Source organism: Idiotropiscis lumnitzeri, chromosome 15 (genome assembly GCF_059441095.1).
Source record: "Idiotropiscis lumnitzeri isolate Australia: NSW breed Sydney's pygmy pipehorse chromosome 15, RoL_Ilum_1.0, whole genome shotgun sequence".
Taxonomy (NCBI): Eukaryota; Metazoa; Chordata; class Actinopteri; order Syngnathiformes; family Syngnathidae; genus Idiotropiscis; species Idiotropiscis lumnitzeri.
In genome coordinates, this window is record NC_142405.1 from 9,538,757 (window position 1) to 9,565,050 (window position 26,294).

A 26,294-nucleotide genomic window follows, 5' to 3' on the forward strand; every position below is an offset into this window, starting at 1 on the left:
AGTTCAAATCATGCGAATTTATTTCATTTAGTAGTCACAGCAAATTCAGAAGGGAGTTTTTCGGCATTTTACCAAGCAGCAGTTGGAGGGTTTGAGGAATAAGTGTCGTGTGATTGTGCACGCAAGATCCACTTGCTTCTATTTTCCTCTTGATTTTGCTACGCCTGAGATGTTATGACGTCTTTTGACTCATTTGTAATGTATTCCTCTAGGTGGCGCTAAAGCACATTTGTCCCAACTTGTCACCTCAGCTTCAACATCTGGATCAACGTCTGCCAATTTTGACCCCAAGAAAAATCCTTTGAATGCTTGAAAACGCGATTTTGAACATAACTTGAAAAGAAAATGCGAAAACAAATTGGTAAGAGAGTAAAATAAGAATATACTAAAATAAGCTGGCTGTCCTACTTAAGTTAAACGCTTGCTATGCAAGCTATCTAGTGCATTGAGGGTACTTTCACAACTTTGGGAACTTGTAAACGCACTACATGAATAGCTTTGACAATAACATTTTAAAGATGGAGCGAAGCCAAAATGGGTGTCACGTTTACATTTCACTTAATCATCAAGTCCATGTTCAAAATACTCAAAACACGTTCATGAAATACAATTTGTCATGCTCAAATACTGTACATTCACAAACGTGACATACCTCGAAAACAAATAAGCATTAATGTGTCCAACCTCTTCCGAAGAAGAATTGTTGGAAGTTGAGTGCAAGCACACAGCTGTTCATGTAATTGGTTCAGTGGTCACGATGACCAGGTGGCAGCTCCCCACTGATTGCGCATTGGTTGTCAGGGCTTCTCCGAAATGGCCAAATGGATCATCCAGACACTAAATTAACTGAAATACAAACAATAAAAATCCTGTATGCCTCTAGCTTTGGTCCATCTTATGAAGAATTTTCAATCATTAGGTCACCGAAGTATCTGATGAGTCTGGTTCGTTCTAAAGTGGCTCTCATCAAAACAATCTTGGTATTACTCGAACACATCAGCCATAACTAGCAATAGTAAGAATTATTACATAAAGATCCTCAACAGTAACACGACAGCTTTGAAAAAATATATATAATTTTTGCAGAAGTTTCAGTACTGAGACCACCAAACCAGCCCCCCCCCCCCCCCCCAAAACCTCGACTGTGCTTAGAAATTCTGTCCATAAAGGCAGACTCCAATCCTCATGAGAAATGAATCCAATTTATTCCCAGGAAACTCTTGCCACAGGTCTTACGCAGGCCGGACCAACATATCAGGGGGGGTTTGGTACTCCATACTCTCTAAATTTTGGAAAAATAGTTTTTTGTTCAATGCATTTCAGAAATGTTTTGTAAAAAATAAATTCTTGCTAACATCTCAAAGTGAAGATACTTTGGAATTTTTACAAGTAGTCGCAGAAGATTTGCTTGGCAGGCCGTATAAAAGGATTTGGTGGGCCAGAACTGACCCCCAGACCTTAAGTTTGGCACATGTCGTTGAGAGCTGTCAGATAATCGTGCCTTTAAGAAATTTGTCCGAATAGATCTGGACCTAACTGTAAATCAAATCATGGATTTAGAATTATGTGAATAATTCATTACAATGCTGCAAATGTATTTGTTTTTCATTGGTCAGCTCAGCTTTCAAAATATCCATGTGTGCTGCCAGTCAAGCAACAAGCAAGTCCCCGCCCCCTTCCTCGACTGTAGATCCCACAGTGTCCCATCATATTCCCCTCACAGATATTTTCCACAAGTAGCACCTCAGCTGCAAAGATGCATTGAAGCGGCCCACAGGTGAGTGTTCTCGCTGGTGCAGGATTTGGAGGGTGCGTGTGAGTGCGTGGTTGTGTGTTTAGGGAAGTGAGTGGAGTGGGCGGGGATGTATCAAGCTGTGGACACAATCTTTGCAGAAAAGACTCAAGCAGCAGCTGGAGCAGCGCCGTCCAAGGTGAGTTCACATTTTGGGCAATTACTAGAAAGGATGTCGGGAATTTGAAAATGAACATGAAATACAAAACAAATCTGCTGCTATTTCCTTGTGTGTTGTGATCTTAGTGGAAATAAACTAAAGTTGAAAGTTGATTGATGTTGCTTTCCACTAGGATGATGCAAGCAGGGCCATCACTTTAAATCTTTCACAATGCCTTCATTGTCAGGAATGAGATGGACAGTTTTTTACATCCTGCTGCTCTTCTTGAAAAGAGAGGCAGGTGCGCCGACCCTTAACGGGCTAAGTTATACTCAATATTACGCACAAAATATCGAAACAAATCCTCTGATGGATATGCCGTTACCTGACAGCTTCCAGTCAAGTGAGACAATGTTCTGTGGCTCGAGCGGTGGCGCGCCACCCAGTTGAGGCGCTGCTGGAGAAATTTCAGGCTGGTCCGGGCTGTGCTGCCAGAGAGAGTGGGGACAAGGAGACACATGTCATCGCGGTGGGGAGAGTAAGCAGTGGCATTGACAACATGGTAATTAGCACTCATCGTATACGTGTTCATACCATACATATAAATACTCTCTTTGAGGGTTAGGAGCCGTAAGTTGTCCAATATGATTGCTTTTCTCTCCCACATAATCAACATGACAGCCCAATATTCACTTCTTACTCTTTATCTTCAACTCAAAAGCTGTGCTGATCTGAACTCCAAAGTGATGCAACGCTGCCATCTACATGGATGTGTTTCGTCATTACAGTGATTTATAAACCTGAACTTCACAGAAAAGCTCATATTATCGTTAAATATGACCTTTACAGCATTGCTAAAACAATATGATTTAATTTAACTGTGGCCCTTTCCTTACACAGGTCACAGTACTATTGAAGCCCTTGTCGCTGAGTCTGCGCAAGTCGGCTTTGAGAAAAGTTTACTTGCTACTCAGCTCCAAGCAACCAATCAGGTGGAGGCTGGAAGCTGAGAGACTGCCCCCTGACCTCCCTGTACTCGTGAAGGTCAGTGCCGTCTACTTAAAGAACCTAAAGCTGTTTTGGTTCCAGTCATACACTCTGTATGTTTTTAGTCCGTGCAGTCTTTTTGTGGAAAAATGCGTTGACGAATGGTTGCATTCACTTAATTGTGTCTGTGGCTCCTTCTTTTTTAGGTGTCCTCAAACTCCAGTGTGCAGTCCCAAACTCTAAGTTTACTCGTCCGGCCGATCCAATGGTTCCCTTTCCGCCCGCGTGCGTTATACCGTTGGGCTCTGAAACACCACGGCAACCTGTCCTCTCTGACACACGTTACCCATGGAAACCGAGTGTATGTCCGACTTGGAGAGGGTGAGTCACTGCAGAACAAACAATGATTTCAAATCATTCAATGGTTTCAACCGTGATGTAGACAAGGAAACAGAGACATAGACAATACATTAAAAAAAAAAAAAAGCTCTTCAAGCTGCTTAATGTTGCTCCCAGTTCAATTCTGCTGTCAAATTAAGGGTAAAACAAAAAAAAATTACAAGCGTATTTAAAACAACTGTACAGAAAGTACTTGCTTGTTTAGGCTAACACTCACTCAAAACACCATTGACATGCTAATGATTAGCATAGTTGATAGTGGTTTTTGAACCTTGTAAGACAGAGATGTTAGAACACAAATGGTGGAGTAACACATGTAGACAGATAGAAAAATACCAATTAGCATCTTTTTTTTTTTTAACCCCAAGAATGGCTAACACTACAGTATATATTGAAAATCTCCCCATCACAGATCTGACTCAGCCTCCTATGTGCCGTCTTAAATCCGTGTTTCTCTCCAACAACTACATGACCTCAGACCTGCAACCACAGGAAGTACAAGGCTGCGACCATTCCGCGGCAAATGGAAACAACCCAGAGGTTCATGTAATCAAACTCCATTCAGCAGGCTCGGGACTCTGCGGGTGAGTCTTATACGTCGATTGGATGCGACGATCAAGTTCTTGCATTTAAAACAAAAAAAACAGGAGGAGGTACAGTATGATGGCACCAAAGATATCTCAAGATGTCTACTTCAGCTCACTGCAGGTGGAGGTGATCGTCTCCCTCGTGCCCCCACCGCACAATTCTTTGAGGAAAAAGGTGGTGCTGATTCTCAGCAGTTCGGTGCCGGTCAACTGGGCCATTGTGGCTCACGACGTCCAGGGTCAGATCTTGATTCATGTAAGGGTAGACTTTTTTTATTCCAGCAGAATATGAAAATGCAAATGCCATGGGCGCATAAAAAAAAAATGGGGCAGACTATTTTTTTGAATAAGGCCAGAAGATGGAGGCCGGAACCGTACTGAGACCAGCTGAAAAGGGTCAAGTGCCCATCTCGGGAAATTGCTTTGAATTACATTCTAAATTCATTTGCCTTGCAACTGTGGCATGCGCCAGTCTAATTTGTTCAAATGTAATCTAATCTACGTTTTGAATGACTTCCTACAAATCGCCAATCGCGCTTTTGCAACATTTCACTATATTATGGCACGTGTGTGTGTGTTTTGTGCAGTCCTCGAACAGCGTTTCCCCTCCCTACCCTCCTGAGCCTGAGCTGACTCTGAAAACGACACTCATCCCCGACCTGTCCACCATACCGGACCTGCTTGTGTGGGCCGATGAGAACGGCTACAGCAACGTGACTTCTTACACTGAGGCAGACCAGGCCAATCGTTTCGTGATCCAGCTGGCTGAGGCGAAGGCAGGTCAGGACCCATGCGTGTGTCTGAGTCTGTGTGTGTCTCTTTACATTTTTGTTATTTGAATGTGTTTTATATAATCCATTATTTTTTTGTTTTGTTTTGTCAAATGGGGAGTGCACAATAGAATATAATCATGGTCCTCGAATCACTCTTTCACAATGTGAGTTAATTGAATCCTGTCATTTTTATCTTTGAATATCTGCAGCTCAGATAATTGACGGATGGATGGAAAGATGTCCAAATGCCTTTTTTTTGTCAGAAATTGTTGAATCAAGTCCAAATCACGGCACATCTTCACCGGAACATTGGTGTTTATTGGCACTAAAAACGTACACATTTTTATCACTCTTTTAATCCAGATGATCTCATCCTCATGAAACATCATTAGTCAAAATGTTTTTGTTCTTTTTTTTTTTTTTTTTATTCTGATTAACCTTAATCACCGTTATTGAAATTGTTCAGTTTTAAGGAAGGGAAAGAAGAGGAGAAAAAAAATTGTTTTTGTGCTCAATGTGGCTAAGATAAGATAAACTAAGATAAGATAGCTACAATCATAAAAATCCATTTTCCTCACTAGTGTTACCCACGACACTCGCACATTCACACCTATTGACGAGTCTTCAAAGTACCAAATGTTGTAAGCAATGCATATTTTGGGAATTTGGTACCCAAAGTGTGTGGAGTTTGCATTTATCTTCTTGTGCTTGTGTGAGTTTTCTTCAAGAACTCTGGCATGTGTCTTAAACTGGTTCATGCTGCATTCTAAGCATGTGTAAGTCATTTTTTGTCATTTAGACATGGTTATAGCGATGAAGGAGATTGCCAAGAGGCCTACGTGGGCTGAGGAGGACCGTCTGAAAGAGTGGCTCAACGGTGGAGACAGAGCAGAAGGCGGGCGAGACAGTTTCACAGTGCAGTGTGAAGACGGACGCCTCAGCGTGGCAGTGGACCAACACACCTTACAGGTCTTGAACACAAGGCTCCTCAAAGTGCATACCTAGATATAGGGAGCCATGCTTCAATAAAACAAATTACTCCTCCTTGCTCTTACTAAAGGTCAATTAAAAGCTCTCTTGATGGATTGTACCGATTGGCTCATCGGCACTACTTCTGAGTACAACAAACCTCCCAAAATGTGCCATCTCTTTCTTTCAGAGTTTGTCTGTGCCTGTTTCTGCTGTAACGTTGCGCGACCCAACTTGCCAGGCTCAGTCCAATGGGAGTCATTTCCTGTTGGTGTTCCCAGTCATTTCCTGTGGGACTGAGGGACAGCTCCTGGGACATACTAAAGGGGTGCAATACAAAAACATGGTGAGGTCCACAAAACAGAACGTAGATTGGCTGGATGCTGAATATACTATTATATTAATTTGGAATTGTTTGTTTATTTATTTATTTATTTATTTATTTGTGTAATTAATTATTTATTAATTTATTAATTAATTTATTTATTTATTTATTAATTTTATTTATTTATTTATTTATTTATTTATTTATTTATTATTTTTACACAAATGATCAAAAAAACATATAAACAGAATGACGCACGAATCTCATAGAGTAATTTACCACAATGTGATTAAAAAAAAAAAAAATTCTAACTGAAGCAAACAGAAGTTGCCCCAGCGAAAAGTGTGACCTAGGCCATGTTGACCAGACAGTACCTTCAAAATGGATGCTATATAGAGGCGGAAAAAGTGGATGCTGTTTAATGAAAAATAATGACAAATTAAAAACAGGAAAAGAACAGACAACAACATAGACAGGCGGGTGAAAAGATAAAGTGCATACAAAAAGTCTACACACCCCTGTTCAAGTGCCAGGTTGTGTGATATAAAAAAAAATATACCGTGGCAATAATTTTTTCTAAACATTTTCAACATCATTGTGACCTACAACCTCTATAACTCTTTATTTTTTTCTAAACTGTTTGAGAGCCCAAGTAAATATAAGCAACTGAGATAATGGAGTTGCACAAATATGTATATTTAATGCCTTGATTCTCAATACAGCCGCAATTGTAAGACTGTGTGCACACTTATTGTGTCAATATCACAAATATCTTATCTTATTGTCTCATTCATGGCGGCAAACATTTTGAAATGATTTATCTCAGTTTAACTTTTTTTAATTAAAAAAAAAAATGCATTTGAACAGGGGTGTGTAGACTTTTTTTTATCCAATGTTTTTGTTGCTGGAGTTTGTATGTGACTGCAATATGTTGTGATGGCATCCTTCATTCATTCATGGCATATCATGGCAGCTTATTGCTCTCTTCTCATCTTTTGGTTAGGTGCTGTTATGGAAAGAGGAACCACATTCCATGTTGCCAAACAATGAGACGGATTGGATATCCAGAAGTTCACTTGGAATACATGTAAGATAACTCCCTGGTCATATGTCTTTCGTTTGTGTCTTAGTTAATATGAGGCACTAACGTGGCCTCTCACGAAATCAAGACCTACAGTCAGAGGTGGGCAGTCCGTCCTGGGGGCAGAACGTTCATTTTTGGGGCATGGATGAGTGTTGAAAATTTTTTTAAAAAGGGTCCGATTAACAAAGGCTACAGGTTGATTTTAGAATCGGCCCTCATGCGTGTGATGAACCTACTCGCAAAATTGTCAATTGGAACCATTCTGAAATAGCGGCCAGAGGGCGGAAAAGGGTCAGGTGCCCAACTCTACCTACAGTATATAAAGCATATTTGATAAAACCAGTGGGGATTAATGTTAATATAGATAATCTTTCTCTTCTTCTCTCTCTCTCTCTCTCTCGCTTTTCTTTTCTAGTTCAGCTGTTTGGACGACGTGGCCAGCACGCCTCAACTCGGTCCTGTTGATGATGTCGATACTTCTCAAACACCCTGGGTTCCCTTGCCTGATCTTGGACCGTTCCACTTTTCCAAACCCAGACTCCAATCGGGGCCTTTGCTTCTTCTGAAGCTCTTTGTCACTGAGAGCTACAAACAGCGACGCGTTGGACCCTGCGTCATCGCTGCTGACCAGCGTGTTTATGTCGAGGTGCCTTTTTGATTTCAGATTTCACTTTCACTTTTGTAAATACTGAAGTTTTTTAATGTAGAAATCTTCATCACTTATTTTTTTTCTACTGTAGATTTCTGCCAAGGGGTCCTTCATAGATGCTGCTGAGGTGAAGTCTTGTATTGTTTCTCCTCTGTCCGACCCCAAAAGCTCTCCGTTCTGGACGGTCATAAACAACAACTGTCCCGCAGACCCCTCACTTACCTTTTTGCGTGCAAAAGTTGAGGAGGAGACAGAAGATACTGACGAGCAGGACGAGGAGATGGAAGACCGACTTGAAGATAAAAAAGAATCCAAGGAGATCAGTGACGAAGATGAAGGTGTCGCCTTTCACTCCAAGCGCAAGAAGAAGGACAAACTTATAAGGCCTTTACGTTTTAGTTTTATCCTACGGCCAGTTTACAACGTCTCCATGCAGTTCCTCCACTGCAGCCTGCAACTTTGCGTCTCTGACAAGACAACAAGGGAACCCACAAAGAAAAGAGGAAAGGAAAAATGTCCAGATGGTAAACAAATTCCTCCACTTGTGGCCAGGACACTTGGACAGCAGGTACAGAAACAGATATTACAACAAAACCACGTGTGATTGAAATTATGAATAAGAATTTCTTTCTAGTGTGAGATTAGAAATCTGTCCCGGCCGATGGTGGTCACCCAGCCTGTGAACTCGCCGCCACATAAATCACTGAAGCCCACCACAGGCCTACGAACCAAGCGACTGAGCGTCTCTCCTCTGGCCATTCCTGCTGCACCGCAACAAAGAAGTAAGTGAGTATTGGATCATTGTTCTACATTACAATGATTTTGTTTGAACCTAACCAACACTATCTGTAGGTTCTTCAATGCAAACAGGACCGATGATAGGAATCACATTTGCAGCCTTCGTATTGGGCGTCGGTTTGATGGGAGGGCTGTGGTACATCTACAGTTACACAGGTAATAAAACTAAAATGTATATTTTGAAATGTGTAATTAGAATAAAGGGGGGGGGCTGGCCAAATAGTGTGACGAGTGGGCTTCTTACGTGCGATTGTTACTCATTTTGCTATCTTGTGTGTTTAATATTAGCGTGATGCGTCCAAGGCAATTAGCATTTAGCAATTTTTTTTTCAATACAATAAAATACAATACAACGGTTACTATATTAGTTGCATTACTTATCATAATTGAGTGTTACTATAAGACTAATAGTTGTTGGCTCGAAGTTTTATTTTTTTGGAAAGTACAATTAATTGAAAATCAAAAAGGTGATAATCCTGTTGCGAATTTCAAATTGGTTCTTCATCCTCTCAGCTGTCTTTGGCCTTTGCATCTCTAAAAGGCTGAGGCTATGATCTCTCTTTTTTTGTCTTGGGAATCTATCCTATTCCTTCTTTTTAAGCGATATTAGTTACAAGATGTGGCTATTCCGCCATGGTTTCAGCTAACGTCTCAAAACTCAGCATAACAATGCAATACAAAACAACTTTCTTTATATAGCACATTTCACAACAGCTGGAGCATAACAATCAATAGAATAAAAGCACGAGGGGATGTGCCCGCTGTGAAAGTGATTGTTTTTTTTTAACTGCAAATTCCTCCTTTAAGTTTAAGTACGAAAAAGAATCTCCCTTTGCAAAGAGGGAAAATAAAGAGTATTCCAAACAATTAATACGATACAGTTCTACACAACAATAATGACGTAATGTTGTTCAAACTATTTTGTTCTGTACTGAAAAAAAATTGATTATTTATATGACAGTTAATGCACATATTCATCATATACGTATTTGTCTATGTTTTGTAAGCTTCCCGCCAGATACCATTTGAAGGAGAGGGTTACTTAACAGACCAAACACCTGAAGGACACAACACGCGGGGTCCACCTGCTCTGTCAGACGAGGTGACCAGCTCAGTTTAAAGGTGAGATAATTGGCTTCACTTATCGAGCGGCATCCCATGAGCAACAGCTGGGACAGTATCTTGCTCAATCATACCTTGACTTGATCATGACTACCGCAGGGTAATAATTCAGTTTCACACCTGATCGGTCGCCTTAAATTATCACGTATACACAAAAAATTGATGGGAGACTACTTTTGAAATTAGAAGCCAGTAAATTATACCACAATGTTTGTATTTATAGAAATGGGGCGGGCTGGTATAAAAAATATTGTAATATCACATTCAACGCAGTGTTGTTAAAAATAAAGACAATTTACAACACAAAGTCGACACATGATTTGTCTTCACGGGCCACATAAAATGATATCGTGGGCCAAACCTTGCCCCGAGCCCCGAGTTGGACACCTACGCCTCATACAGTCACTTCACTGAACACCGGGGAGATTAAGGTCAGTTCTGATGTTTTCATACATCTGCTACATGGATGCACCTGTGCAAGTTCCATTTACTAAATAGGACAGAGTATCATACAGATTGTCAAAACCTTGGCATCATCGGTTACAGAAAATGTGTCACAATTGGTGAGCACCTGCCAAGTGTTCATACAAGACCGTTTTTTTTCTTTTTAATCTCGTTATCAGGATTTCCTCCGACTAACTGAAGAGATGGTGGGCTGAGAGGAGTTCAGACAAACTACTACTCTTGTATGTGTAATACTCCAAACAGTAGTCGTTGCATGGCAGAACTATTTAAAACTGAAGGTGTAAACATGTAGGATTATGTATTTGCATCCTCAGTTAATGAATTGAAGGCTAAATCCAAAATGGCTTACTCCGCCATTTTCCAATATCTGTGTTATAGCAGGGAATATCCGTGAATATTAGCGATAGTTACTCGAACAAGTCTGGTTGCACACTGTCTGATCGTTAATGTGCTACATAACTACCATACAGTGCATTAAAAGAGCATCCTGCTTCACCAAGATGTGTGAATGTTTTCAGTGGTCTTGCATTCACCGTCATCATAAGATGCTGCTTTTAAAAAATATGGTGCAAAAAAAAATATGCCATTATTGCCACTTTAAAAAATAGCAATAAATTGTTGGATTGTAGTTTGTTCACGAAAGCTTCTCTGACCTTTCTGTTGCTTAGCAACACTAAAGCAGACTGAGCATCTTCCATGTTAAATGCAGCCATTCAAAAGAATGAGAATAATTTCCATTTTTTTCATTAACGACATTAAGACAATGTGCTTTTTGAAAAAAAAAACACACACACACAATGACATATTCGGAAAGAAAGAAGCTAATTGTTTGGGTTGAGTGAGTCTGAGTCTGCGTTTGCAGTTTGCAACAATGAGTTAATTTATTCATAGCACGCCAATGTACAGTACATGAAGCTTTAATGAAAAATAAAAATGACTAGGAAAAAAATTCTATTTTTTTTTTTAGCTTTTTAATTTGCACGGATATCGTCAGGTGGCACATTTTAGATGTCGTCAGTTCTGAGTGTATATGTTTCCATAGTCGCACGGGGTCTCTTGGTGGCGCTGTAGGTCGACCCTGCGTTGGAAGCTGTGGCGACAGCGGGGGCAGCTAAACGGTCGGTGGTTGTCGTGTTTCCGACTGTGAGTGATGAGGTTGGAACTTTGACTAAATCCTCGGCCGCACACCTTGCACACGTGTGGTTTCTCACCTGCGTGCAGAGAAAGAGGGCAGGGAACCCAAAATTCAACATCAGATAATAAAACACTATAATCTACAATTACAGCACCTTACCTGTATGTATAAATGTGTGTTTCTTCATGTCTGACTTTTGGTGAAACCTTTTTCCACAGTACTGGCACGGGTAAGGCCTCGTGTTTGAGTGGATGAGCAGATGTGTGGATAGTGTCGACGAACGCTTGAACATTTTTCCACATTCCTTGCACACAAAACTCCGTCCCTGTTTTGGGAAGTGAACGTGTAAAACACGACTGTGCGCTAAACATGTTCACTTTATATTACCTTTGCTCTGGCATAGCTCCCAATTGCTGTGAAAGCCATTGAGGACATTTCAGTGGTTGGGAACTTCATCAAAGGGACGGGAAAGTTGCTCCTGACATGAGGCAGCAGATCGACTTGCGAAAGAGACTGAGGGGAAAAGACAGCTTATTGTGGATCAGGAGGTCACTAACTATTTGGACTCTGAGAGCTGCTTCTTCGGTACTGATTAATGAGAAGGTCTACTTCTGACATGACAAATTTGCTCAAATTACATACTAACTGTTATTTTTTTTAAATAATGGAAAATCATATATGTGAAGGCAATGATCATGTTAATGATTTCTCACAATAATTATCAATATTAATTTAAAGGGGAAGTCAACCCAAATATTATATGGCCAACAAAAATAATACTTTTCTAAAGCTGAGCCCTGACTGGTTGTTAGCTCGGCCCTGAGCAACTGTGATGTCATTTTCAGTCGACAGAAGTATCAAACTGGCCGCCTTGTGAGATGGCTCAAAATGGGGAACTCATGTTTCACAAACACAATATTTGACAGAATGCCATGGTTAGACTAGTGAGGGTTTCATAGAACATTTTATAGTGACGATTTTTTGAGGGTTGACCTCCCCTTTAATAAAGTCAGAAATATAAATATTGACTTTCATTCTATAAATTTACAAAAAAGTGCGCAGATTTTCAATTGATGTAAAAGATTCCAAGGAAATCACAATGTCCCATCACTGGTGAGGGGGAGTTTCTTTAATTAAAATCTGTAAACACATAAAATGAAGTCCTATTTGGAAGGCAAAATTACCTTTTCACAAAGCGGACACTGGTTGAATGGAGATCTGAGGTCTGTATGTGATGTGCGGTGAAGTAACATGAAGACCAGCCTTTCGAGTTGTCGCTCTCTGTCAGATGTCGGGTGTCTTTCTGCTGACCTACCAGAGTCCAGTCCTGCATTAGGAAAATTCTCACTGGAGTTTACTGGAACAAGAAACAGTCGGGGTTTTTTTTATTAGAATTTGGTTTGCATTTGTAAAATGAATAAAATATTTTTTTTTAAAAATTAAAAAAAATCTACTGTGATGAAACAATTTCTTCAAGTTACCAGATGCAGTGGGATCCCTCGCAAGACAACATTGACTCTGCAATGTTATTCCCGCCGATGTGGAATGAACCTCAGACTGAAGCTCCTTCGGCAAAATGGCCTGCGCACTATCCTCAGTATCCTTTCCAATTTGATCCATGGGCTGACATTGATCAACGTCAGATTTATCCTGTTCTCTAAAGAAGACCTTGAATGGACCAGAGGGGTGAGTCTTTTTACCCCTCACGAGAAACGACCGCGGCATGACAGAACCTGTAGAAGTCAGACAAGACTTTGCATAAATCGTCGTTAAACACCTGCTAGCGCGTGTTCCTCCGCCAAAGCTTGAGGTTTCCAACCAAGCCCAGCACCTGCGACACATTCTCGGCTACTCCAATAACTTCTTCACTGTTAACTGACGACAGCCTATTTGGACAGCGAGCATAAGAGCAAATAATGACAAATGAGCCAAACTTGAACAAATTTATTTCTTATACACAAAGGAGCTGTCCTGAGAATTAGAAGAGATTTGTGTCCGTATATTTCTTTTTTATATATTTTGCAGTGGTGTACAACTCCACTGAATCTGAAAAAGCCATCAATCAAAAATTTTCAATCGAGAATTTTTCTGCCTCCCGGCAAATTATAGCTACAATAATAAATTCGTCAAATGAATGTCTCCATGGCAACGGGGTTATGACCACATTTTTATCGACCAGAAAGCAAACTTTTATTTATTTTACTTTTGTGTTGGCTGTTGTATTTCTGACACAGTATAGTGTATGTTTGTAAAACTTTGCCATTTTCTCAATATTTGCTAAATATCAATATTACATAATGTTGATTTTCTCTACATTTAAGCAATGGAACAATCAAAAATGTATAAATATTGAAAAACAAATTTCACATGAGAGTATAGTGCAAAAAAAAAGGTCTTGTGTCTTGAAATGCTGTCCTTACCTCTTGAAGTGCGCAGACGACGATCAAGTGCAATTCTAGCATTGTCAGTTACGTCCTCTTTTCTCCTCCCAACGCACATCTGCTGTTGACACACCATACTTTGAACGCTTTTTGATAAGTTACAGAGGATTGTGAGAGACATCCATGTCACTAAACAATCACCGAAAATGGGTCCGCGCTTCAAAACCTTTTCCTCTTTACGTACTTTTTCGATGTTGCCACAATTTGATTTTCAAGTACGAAATACGGGACATCAATTTGATCAGCTGTGAGTCAACACGTTAATATAAACTTGATGATGCGGATACACTAACGTGGGTTGAACATCCCAAGAGCAAATTGAGTAATATGATTATAAACCTACACACAGATGAAGAGGAGGTTTTCCTCACTTTCACTGAGTCAGAGGCTGACATTGCGCAACGTCAGCTTGAAGAAGTTATTAACAAACAAGCAGCACAATGTTAAGTTAAAAAATTGTTCCAATCACGACAGCAAAAATGCAAATGTAAAGAGTACTGTTTCCACAGGGGGAGCTGAAATATTATTAGACCACCCAGGTGCTAGGCCAGGTATTTTCTGATTTTTCTGGGAAAATTTGTTTTTCCACATTTCTCAATCTTCTTTCAAATTCACAAAAATCATAAGAATTATTTGGGTTGATTAAAAAAAACTATTTTTACATTTTTTTACATTCTTAAGGTTTTCTGTGCCCAGATTGAAATCAAATCATTGAGGACTCAAATGAACTACAAGAAACCAAAACAGCCTTTCTAAGCATTACATTTTTTATTTTTTTTTGTACACATCATCCGTGAGCAGCCTCACAAAATGTTCGCCTGGCTTGATGTGTATGGGGAGACGCGCGTCGCAACCCTGTGGTTGGTGTGGTGGGGGGCTCGTGAGTCTCTCCAAGGGGCTGTTTGGGGAGGCAGACGAGAGAAGTGCAGGGAAATGAGACGGGCTGGTGGGTTTGGTGGCTTCACGTCTCACTGAGGGGGGTTCAGGTCTTGTGTTCGCGTCATGGTTGTGGCAAGCTGTCTTTCTAAGAAACAGGAACATGGAGAGGATGGAGAAGAGAATGAAACATTAGATTGCTTTGTTTCAGATGTTTACTTAGTGCCTTACTGAGCACCCATTTACCCGTGGATCTGTATTCGGTGTCATCTGTTTTATGGACAGATGAGACATTGCTAGATTGGCAAGACACATCAGCTCCACGTTCACACATGCAAAACTGAAGCAAGAAAAGAACACCTCCCCTACTGTGAAGCATTGAGGAGGCTCCGTCATATTCTGGGGCTGCTTTGCTCAATTTGGAATAAATTGTCTTGGACTTGCGCCGGGTGCCATGAAATGTCAAGACGATTGAGAGTCTTGAAACAGGATAATGATCCAAAACACAAGACTAAAAACGCCCAAAAGCGGTTAAGAAGCAAAACGTTGGACTATTCTGAAGCGGCCTTCTGGGAGCCAAGATCTAAATCCTATCGAACACATGCGGAAGGAGCGGAAATATGTCTAAGCTATAGTTTTCAGAATGAGAATAAATAAATAAATAAATAAATAAAATCATGAAAACGCTGGTGGTGGCGGCTCTCTGTGGTTTGAGTTGTGGGACTGGTGTTAAAAAGTGTGATGCCACTTTCCCACAGCCAACAGCTTCTTTATCTCTTTACTAACACCAACACCCTACCGTTCTCACACCTTCACGTTCTTTCACTTTGCCTTGTCATCACAATTTATTTAAAGGAAATATAGCAGAATAGAAAATTCTTCATATTTCTCAGTTTGACATCATTAAGTTAAAAGATAAACTACCGTGATGATAAAACAGGACGTATAAACAACAAATCGTATACCAGCTCTCGATATTACAATATCACGCGCTTATGCCCGTGCCTCCCACAGAACAGGAAACAAAAACAATATAATTCTGATACATTTTCTGTCACTGTCGCAGAAACAGATGACATCATTTTACAGGTTTTAAACACACACGCAAAAATCCCACACAGGGAAAAATATGCAGATCATAGACCGTGGTGCTTTCCATAGAATGTTTTCAAATAAATGGCAGTAGTGCATTTTACAATGGATATATATTACATTATATTCTGTGCTGTACAAAAATACTCTATGTTCTGTATACCTAATCCGACGTCATTCCATCTCCTTTTTTTGTTTGTTTGTTTGTTTTGGTAAAAGTATGACGAGCCTTGACTGTTTGTTCTTTTGGTCAGCAGTGGTTTTGGCCTTGGAACTCTGTCATGGGCTTTATATATGGTCAACCAGGCATCGATGAAATGATAATGTTCCTCTGTGTTTACTACTGCTAACATTGCTACATCATAATTATTCAATAAAGTTAAACCATATTTTAAGGAGAGAGAAAAAAGTCTGACTTTTTTATGTTATTGACATGCAACTCACATCTAAACACGGCCCAAAATATCTCTGGCCATGTATGAGGAAATAGAGGAAATAAAAGGTGTTGAAGGTGCAGGCCTTTTTTTTGTGCAAGTTTTCTTTCTTTTTTTTTTTGGACAGGGTGTTAATCAGAGGTCTGATTGTTGTTGCATCCGGATTTGCACATTGCAGACTGAGAATGGTCGCAGCATTTTCAGGGCCAAAATGTTGGACATGTTCTAGTTTTCAGTTGCTTCAGAAAATTCAATTCATGCCCAAAATATTTAGGAGAGTATATAGATGGGTGTGATGTTGAATCAACTTCCTACTCTACACCTTAAATGAAGAATGGAAAAATATTGTGACTTTACACTAATGCATCCCAAAATATCTGACACATATTTTTCATTGGATAATTATTTTGTCACGTCAAGGTGTACATTCTTTGTTGAACTTTATTTGTTTGAAAGTAAAATATGGAATTGATAAATGCCTCTTTGTAATACCCCGTCACCTAATATGATGTATTTGGTCAGTTGTGGGAAGTAACACAGTTACCTCAGAAGATCTTTTTCGGTATTTTACTGTAGAATGTATTTCTCTGACGCCTTGTCAATTTTACTCCCAACATGTGTTTTTTTTTTTTATGTATACATTCTAGTCCTAACTTGGTTAAAATTCTTGTATTTTTTTGTCAACCCTGCAGATGAGTACACAACAAAACAAACATCAGTCTGATTGAGATCTTGAAGGACTGAGAATCTGGGACTCTGGAAGAACACTCACGTGAGATTTGGAGAAGTACGATATTCCCCATACGTGGCTTTATTAAAGAAATAGTTTGGTGTGATTGGCTACCAGAATCAGTTGTGGCGAATGTGTCGTGTCTATTGCCTTAAAAAAAATACACGATTTTACTTATGGACCTTTTAGAGTCTGTATTTATTATTTTAAATCAGTACTTTTGTCTGAGGGTTTTTTTTTACACACGTGTATGTACTTCAACTTAAGTTCCGAGTGTGGATACTTTTGCCACATCTGACAGTACACCCAAAGCAATTTCAGTCACATGACACTGTCATTTTACAACTCGACCACTAAGAGGTGCTATCACACTGCAGTGGGTGGAATTGCTTCAACAAAAGCCAAACGAGTGCTACACTGAAAAATGCAACAAACTAGGATAAATAGAGAAATTAGTACAAGCACACGCACATACATAAAGATACATGCAGTGTGTGCTGTATGTTTAGCTGTCAGTTTAGATGTCATAATGTTAGCTGCAATTAATTTATGGGCATGGCGCCGTCAGGTTTACTGTCATTATGCAGTATGGCAGTGTGCGGCGCAGGCAATATTTTGTTTCCCTCCCCCACAAATAAATTTCATTTCCAAGCTCATTCTTGAGTTTCCTAGTTGTTGGGCGACTAGATTTGAAAAGAAAAAGGCACGTCGGCTCAAATTTTAAAACGGATTTAAGAAAACGTCTTAAATCCGGTTTAAAATTCTTCACTTTGAAAACTGCGTGCCGCATTGTCATACCAGATTTGCCATTTTTTCCCGCCACTAGTACCACCTTGACGAGGATGTCACTTCCTGTATCAGCAAACTGACCAATCATATTAGGTCAAATTTCTTGTCAGCCAATGAGAGGCAGGAAAGCCCGCCTCTTCCCGATAGTCTCGCGGGAAAACAGACAGGAAGAAGTTCCGTTTTGCCGCGAAAAGTGTGACCAGAACCATTGTTCGCAGAAGTTTGACGTTTCTGCGATTTTTCTTTGCATTTTGAAATCATATTGCTTGCATTATGTCTGGCTTTGATGATCCCGGAATTTACTACAGCGACAGCTTCGGAGGTGGAGAACAAGGTCCAGATGAAGGCGGACAGAAGAGAATTCAGATTAAGAAACGGTTCCGTGAATTTCTCCGTCAGTTTAGAGTGGGAACTGACCGAACCGGCTTCACATATAAATACAGGTAGGTGGTTTCTCCTCGAAGAAAAAAAAATACATGAGTTACATTTTACGTTTAAAAAGTGTAATGCAAAAAGGGAATAATTATGAATGTTGAGACAAATGAGCAAAGGTGGCGAAGGTACTTTGTACTTAAGTAAAATTACAGATACTTATATTAGGAGATATAATTCAATTCGGAAACGCTCTCAAAAGTGCATTACTGATAACATTTCTAATAAAGACTATGAAAAGTATTGTTCATAGTCAATAGTATGCAATGCCTGTTCAGATAACTTTGCACAAAACGGGAAACATATCTTACACAAGGCCTTGGATGGGATTACCTTCGACGGTTTGAAATCTATTATAGTATCGTGTTTTAATTCGTGAACATTAAAAAAAAATTATGGAGCCGTACATTGCAATTCCTTAGTGGCAAAAAATTCTACTTACACAAAGCACCAAGTCGTTATGCTTCCTTACTTGCCATGACTGCAGATCAGTATATTGCATGACAATTGACGCAAGCGCTTATGTAATTGTATTATATTGTTTCTTCTGCATCTTAGAGATGAGTTGAAGAGACACTACACCCTTGGGGAGTACTGCGTTGAGGTGGAGATGGAGGACATTGCCAGCTTTGACGAGGATCTGTCAGATTGTCTGTACAAACTGCCTTCGGAAAACCTACCTCTGGTGAGATGCTGCATTCAAACCTCAGCTACGGGAATGTAATGGGATATTGTCATATTAACTTGTTAAAACATGGCTGTATTGAACAGTTGGAGGAAGCTGCCAAGGAGGTAGCCGATGAGGTGACACGTCCACGTCCAACTGGAGAAGAGACTGTGCAGGACATTCAAGTCATGCTGAAGAGCGATGCACATCACGCCTCTATCCGCAGCCTTAAAGTAAAACAAATATAAACAACCCTCTTGTTTTATATTTCCTAACATGAGTAACTGAATATTTCCACATGTCAATTCTTTCTCTGCAGTCTGAGCTAGTGTCTCATCTGGTGAAAGTACATGGCATCATCATCTCAGCGACCCCCGTGAAAGCCAAGGCCACCAAGGTGTGTCTGCAATGTCGCAGCTGTCGTCATGTCGTAAGCAACATCTCTCTGCCTCCGGGCCTGCAGGGCTACGCTCTTCCTCGCAAGTGCAGCAAGTAAGCATGACTTGGGAAATAACAATGAGCACCCACAGCAGGTTTTCTAAACTAATTGTCATATTTCTCTTTCCGTAGCACGAATAACACTGCAAGGCTTAAGTGCCCCGTGGACCCTTATTTTATCATCCCGGATCGCTGCATTTGTGTTGACTTTCAGACACTCCGACTGCAGGAGTCTCCAGATGCTGTACCGCATGGAGAAATGCCTCGGCACCTTCAGCTCTACTGTGACAGGTCAATACGTTAAACCTTAATCCGCCGCTCAAATATTTTTAACACCTTAATTAGTTAAAAAAAAAAAAAAGAGAGAAATCTTTAGCATAGATATCCCAAAATGAAACACTATATGTGTTGACAGTCTCAAAAGGAATAGGAATAACTTTTCATGATTACCTAAGTTAAATCATTGATCACAAAGTGAAATCAGAAATAGATGAGCAAACTCACAGTGCTTCTTTCGCCAGATACCTGTGTGACCGTGTGGTCCCAGGCAACCGAGTGACCATCATGGGCATCTACTCCATCAAGAAGACGGCTGCTGTCAAGGCCAAAGGCAGAGAGAAGAGTGCTGGGGTGGGAATTCGTGCATCCTACCTGAGAGTGGTCGGCATCCAAGTTGACACAGAGGGGGCAGGTAAAAAAAAATAAAAATAAAAAAAGTGTGCCTGAACATAAATGATTTCTCCGTACAGGCCACATCAAGATAGTAAAATGTGTTGTCTCCTGCAGGTCGTGGTGCTACTGGATCGGTGTCTCCACAGGAAGAGGAAGAGCTGCGGACACTGGCCGCTTCTCCTGATGTTTACACCTCACTGGCTCGCTCCGTTGCTCCCTCAATCTACGGCAGTGATGATCTCAAAAAGGCGATCACCTGTCTGTTGTTTGGAGGTTCAAGGAAGAGGTGAGGCTGTTGGGTCAGACGGTAATTTTTTTTTTTTTTTTTTTGCTCTCACCCTTGCTTACACATGTTCGCATCCTTTTCCTAGGCTGCCCGATGGTCTCACTCGCAGAGGCGACATCAACCTGCTCATGCTTGGAGATCCCGGTACAGCCAAGTCTCAGTTGCTCAAGTTTGTGGAGAGATGCGCGCCCATCGGGGTAATTATCATTCCAGATAGTAGCCCTGCCACCAATATTGAATTTGCAACTGACAAACCTTAACTAGGCAAGGGATGACTATACTCATATTTGCACTACGTAATTACAAGCCCATACTTGCGTACCTCATATTTTACAGTGTTAACTCATTTAATTGTCGGCTCTTGTTTTGTGTACCCTCAGGTTTACACCTCAGGAAAGGGTAGCAGTGCTGCTGGTTTGACTGCCTCTGTTTTGAGGGACCCGACTACGCGTGGGTTCATCATGGAGGGTGGCGCTATGGTTCTGGCTGATGGCGGCGTTGTCTGTATTGATGAGTTTGACAAGGTAAGATTGGACTTTATATTTTTGACAGTAGATGTTTGTGGGCTAGAATCACATCTGGTTCACCACACAATATATGAGCAGTCAAACTGGAAAATATATTTTGCCACCCACATGACATATTCTGTTCACTGATCAGGTGGGTGTGTTCACGTTTAAAATTTGCAAGCATTCTCCAGCTGGTTTTCATTATTAGTGTTCTTCCTTCGGCGTAGTGGATATTTTAGGGTCATTTTGGTTCAACTATGAAAATGGGACCAATAGCCACTTATGGATAATCCTGCATGATTCAAGGCAAAAACTAACTTTCAAAATGCACAAATCTTAATTTACAATTGTCCAACAAAGCCATTTGTGTGTTTTTGCAGATGAGAGAAGACGACAGAGTTGCCATCCACGAGGCCATGGAGCAACAGACCATCTCCATCGCCAAGGTGATGGCTCAATTAGATGAGGCGTATTGAGAGATACGAGTTAGCAGAAGATGGATTGGACCCATGATCAACCCAGCACGCTTCTGCCGATGACGCGTGTGACTTCCCCTCACAACTTAACACTTTACCAAATGATCCTCTCTTTTCCTAGGCTGGCATCACCACCACTCTGAACTCCCGCTGCTCCGTGCTGGCTGCTGCCAATTCTGTGTTTGGCCGCTGGGATGACACCAAGGGGGAGGACAACATTGACTTCATGCCCACCATCTTGTCCCGATTCGACATGATCTTCATCATTAAAGATTTGCATGACCATCAAAGGGACATGGTAAATGGGCCTTGTGTGTTTTACTTGAGTCACTTCCTTAACGTTTCGGAGTGTCATTTTTGCCCCCTTTATACTTTGCAGACACTGGCTCGTCACGTTATGAACGTTCATCTGAGCGCTCAGACACAAACGGAGTCCGTTGAGGGTGAGATCCCGCTGGGCACCTTTAAGAAGTACATTGCCTTTGCCAGAGCGTAAGTCTTGGTTTCACCTTCCTCCCTACACAACAGACGTACTGTATGCTGTCTGCTCAAATATCACAAATCTCCTTGCAGGAAATGCGGCCCTCGTCTCTCTGCTGCTGCGGCCGAGAAGCTGAAAAACAGATACGTCTTGATGCGAAGTGGTGCTAGAGAGCATGAGAGGGAAACGGACAAAAGAGCCTCCATCCCGATCACTGTCAGGTATTTATTCCTTCTCCTTAAAAAGTATATTGAAGTTTTTGTACTTGCCCATTGTGTGTTAATGCACAAGGTTCAAGCTTCTTTTATGACTTTGTGTGTCATGAGTTTGAGAGGACTAACCAGCTGCGTATTCCGGCGACAGCAGCAAGGTTGACAACACAAAACCTTTTTGTCAAGAAATTATTTTACCTCAATACAGACATACTTTATGTGTGGCTATAAAGTCTCAATTGATCAGCGGGCAAGAAGTGAATGGTATGCGGCACTCTGATTTACATTAGAACAAAGTTTATATGCCATCTATCAAAGCAGAAAATCAAGTGTGTGTAATTGCTCAGTCATGTGACTGACCCCCACAGAAAGGTCATTTGAGTCATTTAGGGTCTTGTAAAAATATGTTTCTGTTGCTCCTCCACTGAATTTGGAGCGACATAATTTTTATCTGTGCTGTATTCCAGGCAACTGGAGGCTGTGGTGCGTATTGCAGAGTCGTTGGCCAAGATGAAACTGCAAGCTGTGGCTGGAGAGCAAGAAGTGGATGAAGCTCTGCGTCTCTTCCAAGTTTCGACGCTGGATGCTGCACTCTCCGGCAGCCTTTCAGGTGTGTTTTTTAAATTGTGTTTCTACGTCATAAATATGTTGCTTTGGTGGGGTTTTTTTTTTTCTTTTTTTTTTTTTTTTTAAACATGGTTCCATTTTGATACACAGGAGTGGAAGGCTTCACCACTCAAGAGGACCAGGATATGATTTCCCGCATTGAGAAGCAGTTAAAGAGACGCTTTGCAATCGGCTCGCAGGTGTCTGAGCACAGTATCATCCAAGACTTCACCAAACAGGTCAGTTTGAAATTGGAAAGTACAGTGGCACTTAAACACATCAATGAACAAAGACTATAATAAGATGGAGACTGAATTTGATCTTTATTTTATTTTATTTTTTTTTGCTTTGAATCGTCACTAAGATATAATTTTATCCGGAACTGTGTAGTATATATGTGAGAAGCATTCAATTATTTATTTTTTTTGTCATTGCTATCCACTATATGCAGAAATATCCAGACCACGCCATCTACAAAGTCCTTCACCTGATGTTGAGGAGGGGTGAGCTTCAGCACCGTATGCAAAGAAAAGTACTCTACAGAGTCAAATAGATGATTTTTGTCCCTTACAGTACTTATCGCTGTAAGTAGTTCTGACCTGTCTTTGCAAGTTGAAGTTCTCTCATCTGCCTCTCATACTCATCTGCGCTCTTGAATCGCTGTACATGTAAAACTTTTGATTCAAATATGCGACTGTTGCGCCGACATGGATGTTTTTGTAGCACAATAAGGTATTTCCACGTATCTGCATGCCCCGGAAAGAATTTAAATTCTGGAAATCATAAATAAAATGTAATGGCTAATTTTTGTCTGCATTTTTTCCTATTCAGAACCAAACTGATTAAATGTGTTGGACTGCAATTTGCCTATTCATACATGCATAGATTATTTTCTTAGTTTTGTTCTAGAATGTAAAATGTCTGTAAAATCCAGAAAACCGCTAGACTGTTTACAAGTAAATAAAATGGACTCATTAAAATATCACTAAAATTATATCTGAAACAAAACTGTTTAAAGCACACACAAAATAGCTGCATGTCTACACTGAATATTTAGTATGTTATTTTTAGAAGTAATAGAGTATTCATTTGGTCATTTGCGTTTAGATAGTAGTAGTGGTAGTGATTTTATTTTATTTTATTTTTTTTTCCCCCAATATTATTTTAACCAAAACACGACTACACAGTGAATTAACTTGAAATGGAGTAATCGGAGTTAGAGTTGGAAGTCTTGCTTTAGTTCTTTTACAATAATGCGTCCAAAGCGATCACCTCAGTAATGCCAACTGCATGCTTACGATATGCTGTAGTATTTTAATGAAATATGAAACAAGAAAAAAAATTGGAAGCAATACAATCTGCCTTTAAAATCACCTGACAAATGTGAGCTGTCAAAGTGTTGGAGATAAAGTTTAGTCCAGACAGTTTTGGGCTGACAAAGGCTGTTGAAGTGAGATGTCATGGTGTGAAGTGCAACGAAAAACTAGAATTGTAATGGAATAGAAGAAAAACAATAGATCCATGCAAAAAATAAAATTTTCCTTCGACACTGCCAACAAATTTATTTCTTGTTTTATGGTTTGTTTCTACAATACAAACTCTGAAATCAAGTCGGTATCATCACTTAGATGTAAATGTGACAAAAGTAAGGAAACAAATACTAATGCTGAGTTTAAGAAGTCGTGATTCCAGTTGGAATTTTCTTTCATTAGCTAAAAGCGATTAAAGTGCGATAGGTGCTTGTTTTGTTGGGTGATACTACAAGACGTACATTCCCATTCCAATAGTAGCCAGTGTGACGCACAGTCCCACGGTGAACTGCATCAGTGGAGGAAACGCAACAGTGGCAGAGTTGATCTTCGATTGTTCTGTTGCGACACACAAAAACTTCTGCAAGTCATCAAAAACCTGGAGGAAAACAAAAAAACGTCAGCATATTTCTTCAACAGACTGTGGATCAGTTCCTCTAAGTTTTGTACTTCTAAGTGACCTCACAACAATCATATGAACAAGTCACCTGGGTGTTGAACTCAAAGGCCTCAACCGCCTCCTTGAGTACAGCCGCCCTCTCCACCTCGGTCAGCTCGATGGCGTTCATGCGACTCCTGTACAGCTGCTTGAAGCGATTAGGACTGCTCACGCCAGGGAAGGAGAAAAACGAAAGACCCTCATTTCCCGTCAGGTTGAGGGATTTCTGGGTAATTTTCCCCAGCACTTGTCCTCCTGACAGATCCCCGAGATATCGTGTGTAAGCGTGGGCCACCAGCAGCGCCGGGTTCTTTTTACCAATCTGTAGAAGACAACTTGAGTGAATTTACCTCATTGCAAACCCACTGGCAGTTCATTTTGCGTTCACCTCTCGTAGCCTCTGAGTATATCTGTGGGTGGCAGCGGGAACAATCACCTTCCCACTCCAATCACGGCCAAAAAAATGTTCCAGGTCACTCTCCAGGCATTCCAGGCGAGAAAGTTCCTGTGGGAAGTAAATCGGTGCAACCGCTGGATGGGAACAATTATTATCCAGTTCCTCTTCTAGTACCTTGTAGATCTCGTAGAGGGAGCACAGCAGGAGCTGATAAAGGCATAAATTGGAATAATTTCACATTCACAGTTTTAATAATTTATGTATGCGGTTTTTATTTGGCGATGTAAAATACTATAAGTGCCTCCCATCAAGAACGGCTGAGAAACACTTAACTGTTTGAACATAACTATCTCTGATACTACTAATTTGGCCACAAATTTAATTCAAACTGGAAGAGTTTGTGTGGAACCGACCTTGTACTGTGGTAGCGTGATCTGCCCTCTTTGGTAACTTAGCATCAGTTCTGTATTTTCAGCTTTCACATGGTTGTCCTTTGTGGCTTCTTTAATGAGCTCTGATAAATCACTGGGGGTTGCATAACATACAACCATTACAATGATTTTAAATGCATTCAGCACAATGATAGCAATTTATTTATTTATACCTGCTCATTTCCAGCGTGTCGTATTTCCTTGCACTCCTCTTGGTCTCCATCTACACGGGGACAATTTTTGTTCAATGCAATACTCACTGACAGAGATTCTGTTAATAAATATACAGTTTCTTACCTTATTAATGTCCTCGTTGCTTCACAGTGTTTGAAAGAATACAGGCTCTGGCAATTGTTGCTTCCTGGGGCCCACTGTGGCCTCACTGATCCATCGTGTCTCATTTATACCCAGGCATAATGTGCTGAAGGTGCTGAGACAGATGGGAAGTGTTACTGATGACTCACATGACTCTGCTCGTTTGCAACATAACATGACATTGAAGATGTGGGGAGATGGCAGAACATGACACAGTAGAAATTCTCCGTTTTGGTTTGGAATTGTAGGTGAACAAACAGGCCCAAATGCAGAAACCTTTGGAGGGCTAGGAGGAATAATAGTTTGAAACACTTTACAGCATGAGTAGCTTGAGGTATTCTATAAAAAGCTCACTGGCGATGGGACATTGTGGTTTCTTAGGAATTCTAAAAGTGATTTTAGAAATATAAATGTTGTGAATAAATAGATATGTAATCAAATATGAGTGGCAATGATTAGTTAACCAAAATAACCGTAAACAATTAAACAAATATATCATTAATTAATGTTAGATTTTATTAATGATTTTTTTAAATAGACCCGTACTCGAAACACCAAACCACCCATTTAACTCAAGAATTTATTGTAGAGCTCAGCAGTCTCAAGTTTTTGGTTTATTCTAGATCAGCGCAAGTCCCGCCCACTAAATTTGAAGGGTGAAAAGATATATGATTATTATTTAATGATGCAGAGTGGACTTCTGGAGAGGGAAAAAAAATTACTAAGCTCATTAGATTATTAGATAATTGAATAAATATCGAATTTGTCAAGCAAATAGTTAATTCAATAAATAGTAATCTAATTGAATTTGGATTTAAATTACATATCAACACGTATATCAAATAATTTGATAAATA

At 40.3% G+C, this 26,294-nt stretch overlaps 4 protein-coding genes across 7 annotated transcripts; 2 read left to right on the top strand and 2 right to left on the bottom strand.

The window, feature by feature from the left end:
- The first annotated feature begins 1,733 nt into the window (after nt 1–1,733).
- engl (endoglin, like) lies at nt 1,734–10,435 on the top strand. 3 transcript variants are annotated; one of them, XM_088317098.1, is made up of 18 exons: nt 1,737–1,777; nt 1,894–1,931; nt 2,086–2,193; nt 2,285–2,454; nt 2,793–2,936; nt 3,086–3,260; nt 3,691–3,862; nt 3,977–4,121; nt 4,453–4,645; nt 5,438–5,607; nt 5,798–5,953; nt 6,936–7,019; nt 7,432–7,662; nt 7,757–8,233; nt 8,300–8,447; nt 8,518–8,619; nt 9,471–9,585; nt 10,209–10,435. In XM_088317098.1, exons 3-17 carry the CDS (start codon nt 2,124–2,126, stop codon nt 9,581–9,583), a joined length of 2,550 nt encoding a protein of 849 aa, XP_088173224.1. In that variant the 5' UTR covers nt 1,737–1,777; nt 1,894–1,931; nt 2,086–2,123; the 3' UTR covers nt 9,584–9,585; nt 10,209–10,435. The 3 variants fall into 3 exon arrangements, 2 of the variants coding, with proteins under 2 accessions (XP_088173225.1, XP_088173224.1); XR_015846649.1 differs by having other exon boundaries at nt 1,734–1,931; nt 8,300–8,451; XM_088317099.1 differs by having other exon boundaries at nt 1,734–1,931; nt 5,450–5,607.
- A 629-nt stretch (nt 10,436–11,064) lies between these two features.
- LOC148322768 (uncharacterized) lies at nt 11,065–13,784 on the bottom strand. The gene is made up of 6 exons (XM_088317290.1): nt 13,606–13,784; nt 12,667–12,918; nt 12,370–12,512; nt 11,573–11,698; nt 11,345–11,510; nt 11,065–11,261 (listed from the first exon to the last, which is right to left on the bottom strand). The coding sequence occupies exons 1-6, from the start codon at nt 13,745–13,747 to the stop codon at nt 11,065–11,067; spliced, it is 1,026 nt and encodes a 341-aa protein (XP_088173416.1). The 5' UTR covers nt 13,748–13,784.
- A 3,907-nt stretch (nt 13,785–17,691) lies between these two features.
- On the top strand, nt 17,692–23,130 carry mcm5 (minichromosome maintenance complex component 5). The gene is made up of 16 exons (XM_088317925.1): nt 17,692–17,990; nt 18,538–18,664; nt 18,751–18,879; nt 18,966–19,138; nt 19,217–19,375; nt 19,606–19,775; nt 19,871–20,042; nt 20,128–20,239; nt 20,423–20,566; nt 20,932–20,997; nt 21,149–21,325; nt 21,407–21,519; nt 21,601–21,729; nt 22,188–22,330; nt 22,438–22,565; nt 22,778–23,130. Exons 1-16 carry the CDS (start codon nt 17,821–17,823, stop codon nt 22,877–22,879), a joined length of 2,214 nt encoding a protein of 737 aa, XP_088174051.1. The 5' UTR covers nt 17,692–17,820; the 3' UTR covers nt 22,880–23,130.
- Nucleotides 23,131–23,620: 490 nt separating this feature from the next.
- Nucleotides 23,621–25,562, bottom strand: hmox1a (heme oxygenase 1a). 2 transcript variants are annotated; one of them, XM_088316616.1, is made up of 6 exons: nt 25,420–25,562; nt 25,296–25,345; nt 25,105–25,216; nt 24,731–24,898; nt 24,344–24,616; nt 23,621–24,234 (listed from the first exon to the last, which is right to left on the bottom strand). In XM_088316616.1, exons 2-6 carry the CDS (start codon nt 25,343–25,345, stop codon nt 24,085–24,087), a joined length of 753 nt encoding a protein of 250 aa, XP_088172742.1. In that variant the 5' UTR covers nt 25,420–25,562; the 3' UTR covers nt 23,621–24,084. The 2 variants fall into 2 exon arrangements, with proteins under 2 accessions (XP_088172742.1, XP_088172741.1); XM_088316615.1 differs by having other exon boundaries at nt 24,683–24,898.
- Nucleotides 25,563–26,294: the final 732 nt, after the last annotated feature.

Bases quoted from the DNA above. Each gene is read 5' to 3' on its own strand.
- LOC148322768 (XM_088317290.1), bottom strand. From the start codon at position 13,747: ATGTCTCTCACAATCCTCTGTAACTTATCAAAAAGCGTTCAAAGTATG. The intron at 12,919-13,605 runs GTAAGGACAGCA...TGACTTCTACAG, and splicing joins TCGTCTGCGCACTTCAAGAG to GTTCTGTCATGCCGCGGTCG. The intron at 12,513-12,666 runs GTAACTTGAAGA...TTCCTAATGCAG, and splicing joins GAGGGATCCCACTGCATCTG to GACTGGACTCTGGTAGGTCA.
- hmox1a (XM_088316615.1), bottom strand. From the start codon at position 25,345: ATGGAGACCAAGAGGAGTGCAAGGAAATACGACACGCTGGAAATGAGC. The intron at 24,617-24,682 runs GTGAACGCAAAA...TGTCTTCTACAG, and splicing joins ATACTCAGAGGCTACGAGAG to ATTGGTAAAAAGAACCCGGC. The intron at 24,235-24,343 runs GTGACTTGTTCA...GTTTTCCTCCAG, and splicing joins CCTTTGAGTTCAACACCCAG to GTTTTTGATGACTTGCAGAA.
- engl (XM_088317098.1), top strand. From the start codon at position 2,124: ATGCCTTCATTGTCAGGAATGAGATGGACAGTTTTTTACATCCTGCTG. The intron at 2,455-2,792 runs GTAATTAGCACT...TTCCTTACACAG, and splicing joins GCAGTGGCATTGACAACATG to GTCACAGTACTATTGAAGCC. The intron at 4,646-5,437 runs GTCAGGACCCAT...TTTGTCATTTAG, and splicing joins GCTGGCTGAGGCGAAGGCAG to ACATGGTTATAGCGATGAAG.
- mcm5 (XM_088317925.1), top strand. From the start codon at position 17,821: ATGTCTGGCTTTGATGATCCCGGAATTTACTACAGCGACAGCTTCGGA. The intron at 17,991-18,537 runs GTAGGTGGTTTC...TCTGCATCTTAG, and splicing joins GGCTTCACATATAAATACAG to AGATGAGTTGAAGAGACACT. The intron at 20,998-21,148 runs GTGATGGCTCAA...CTCTTTTCCTAG, and splicing joins AGACCATCTCCATCGCCAAG to GCTGGCATCACCACCACTCT.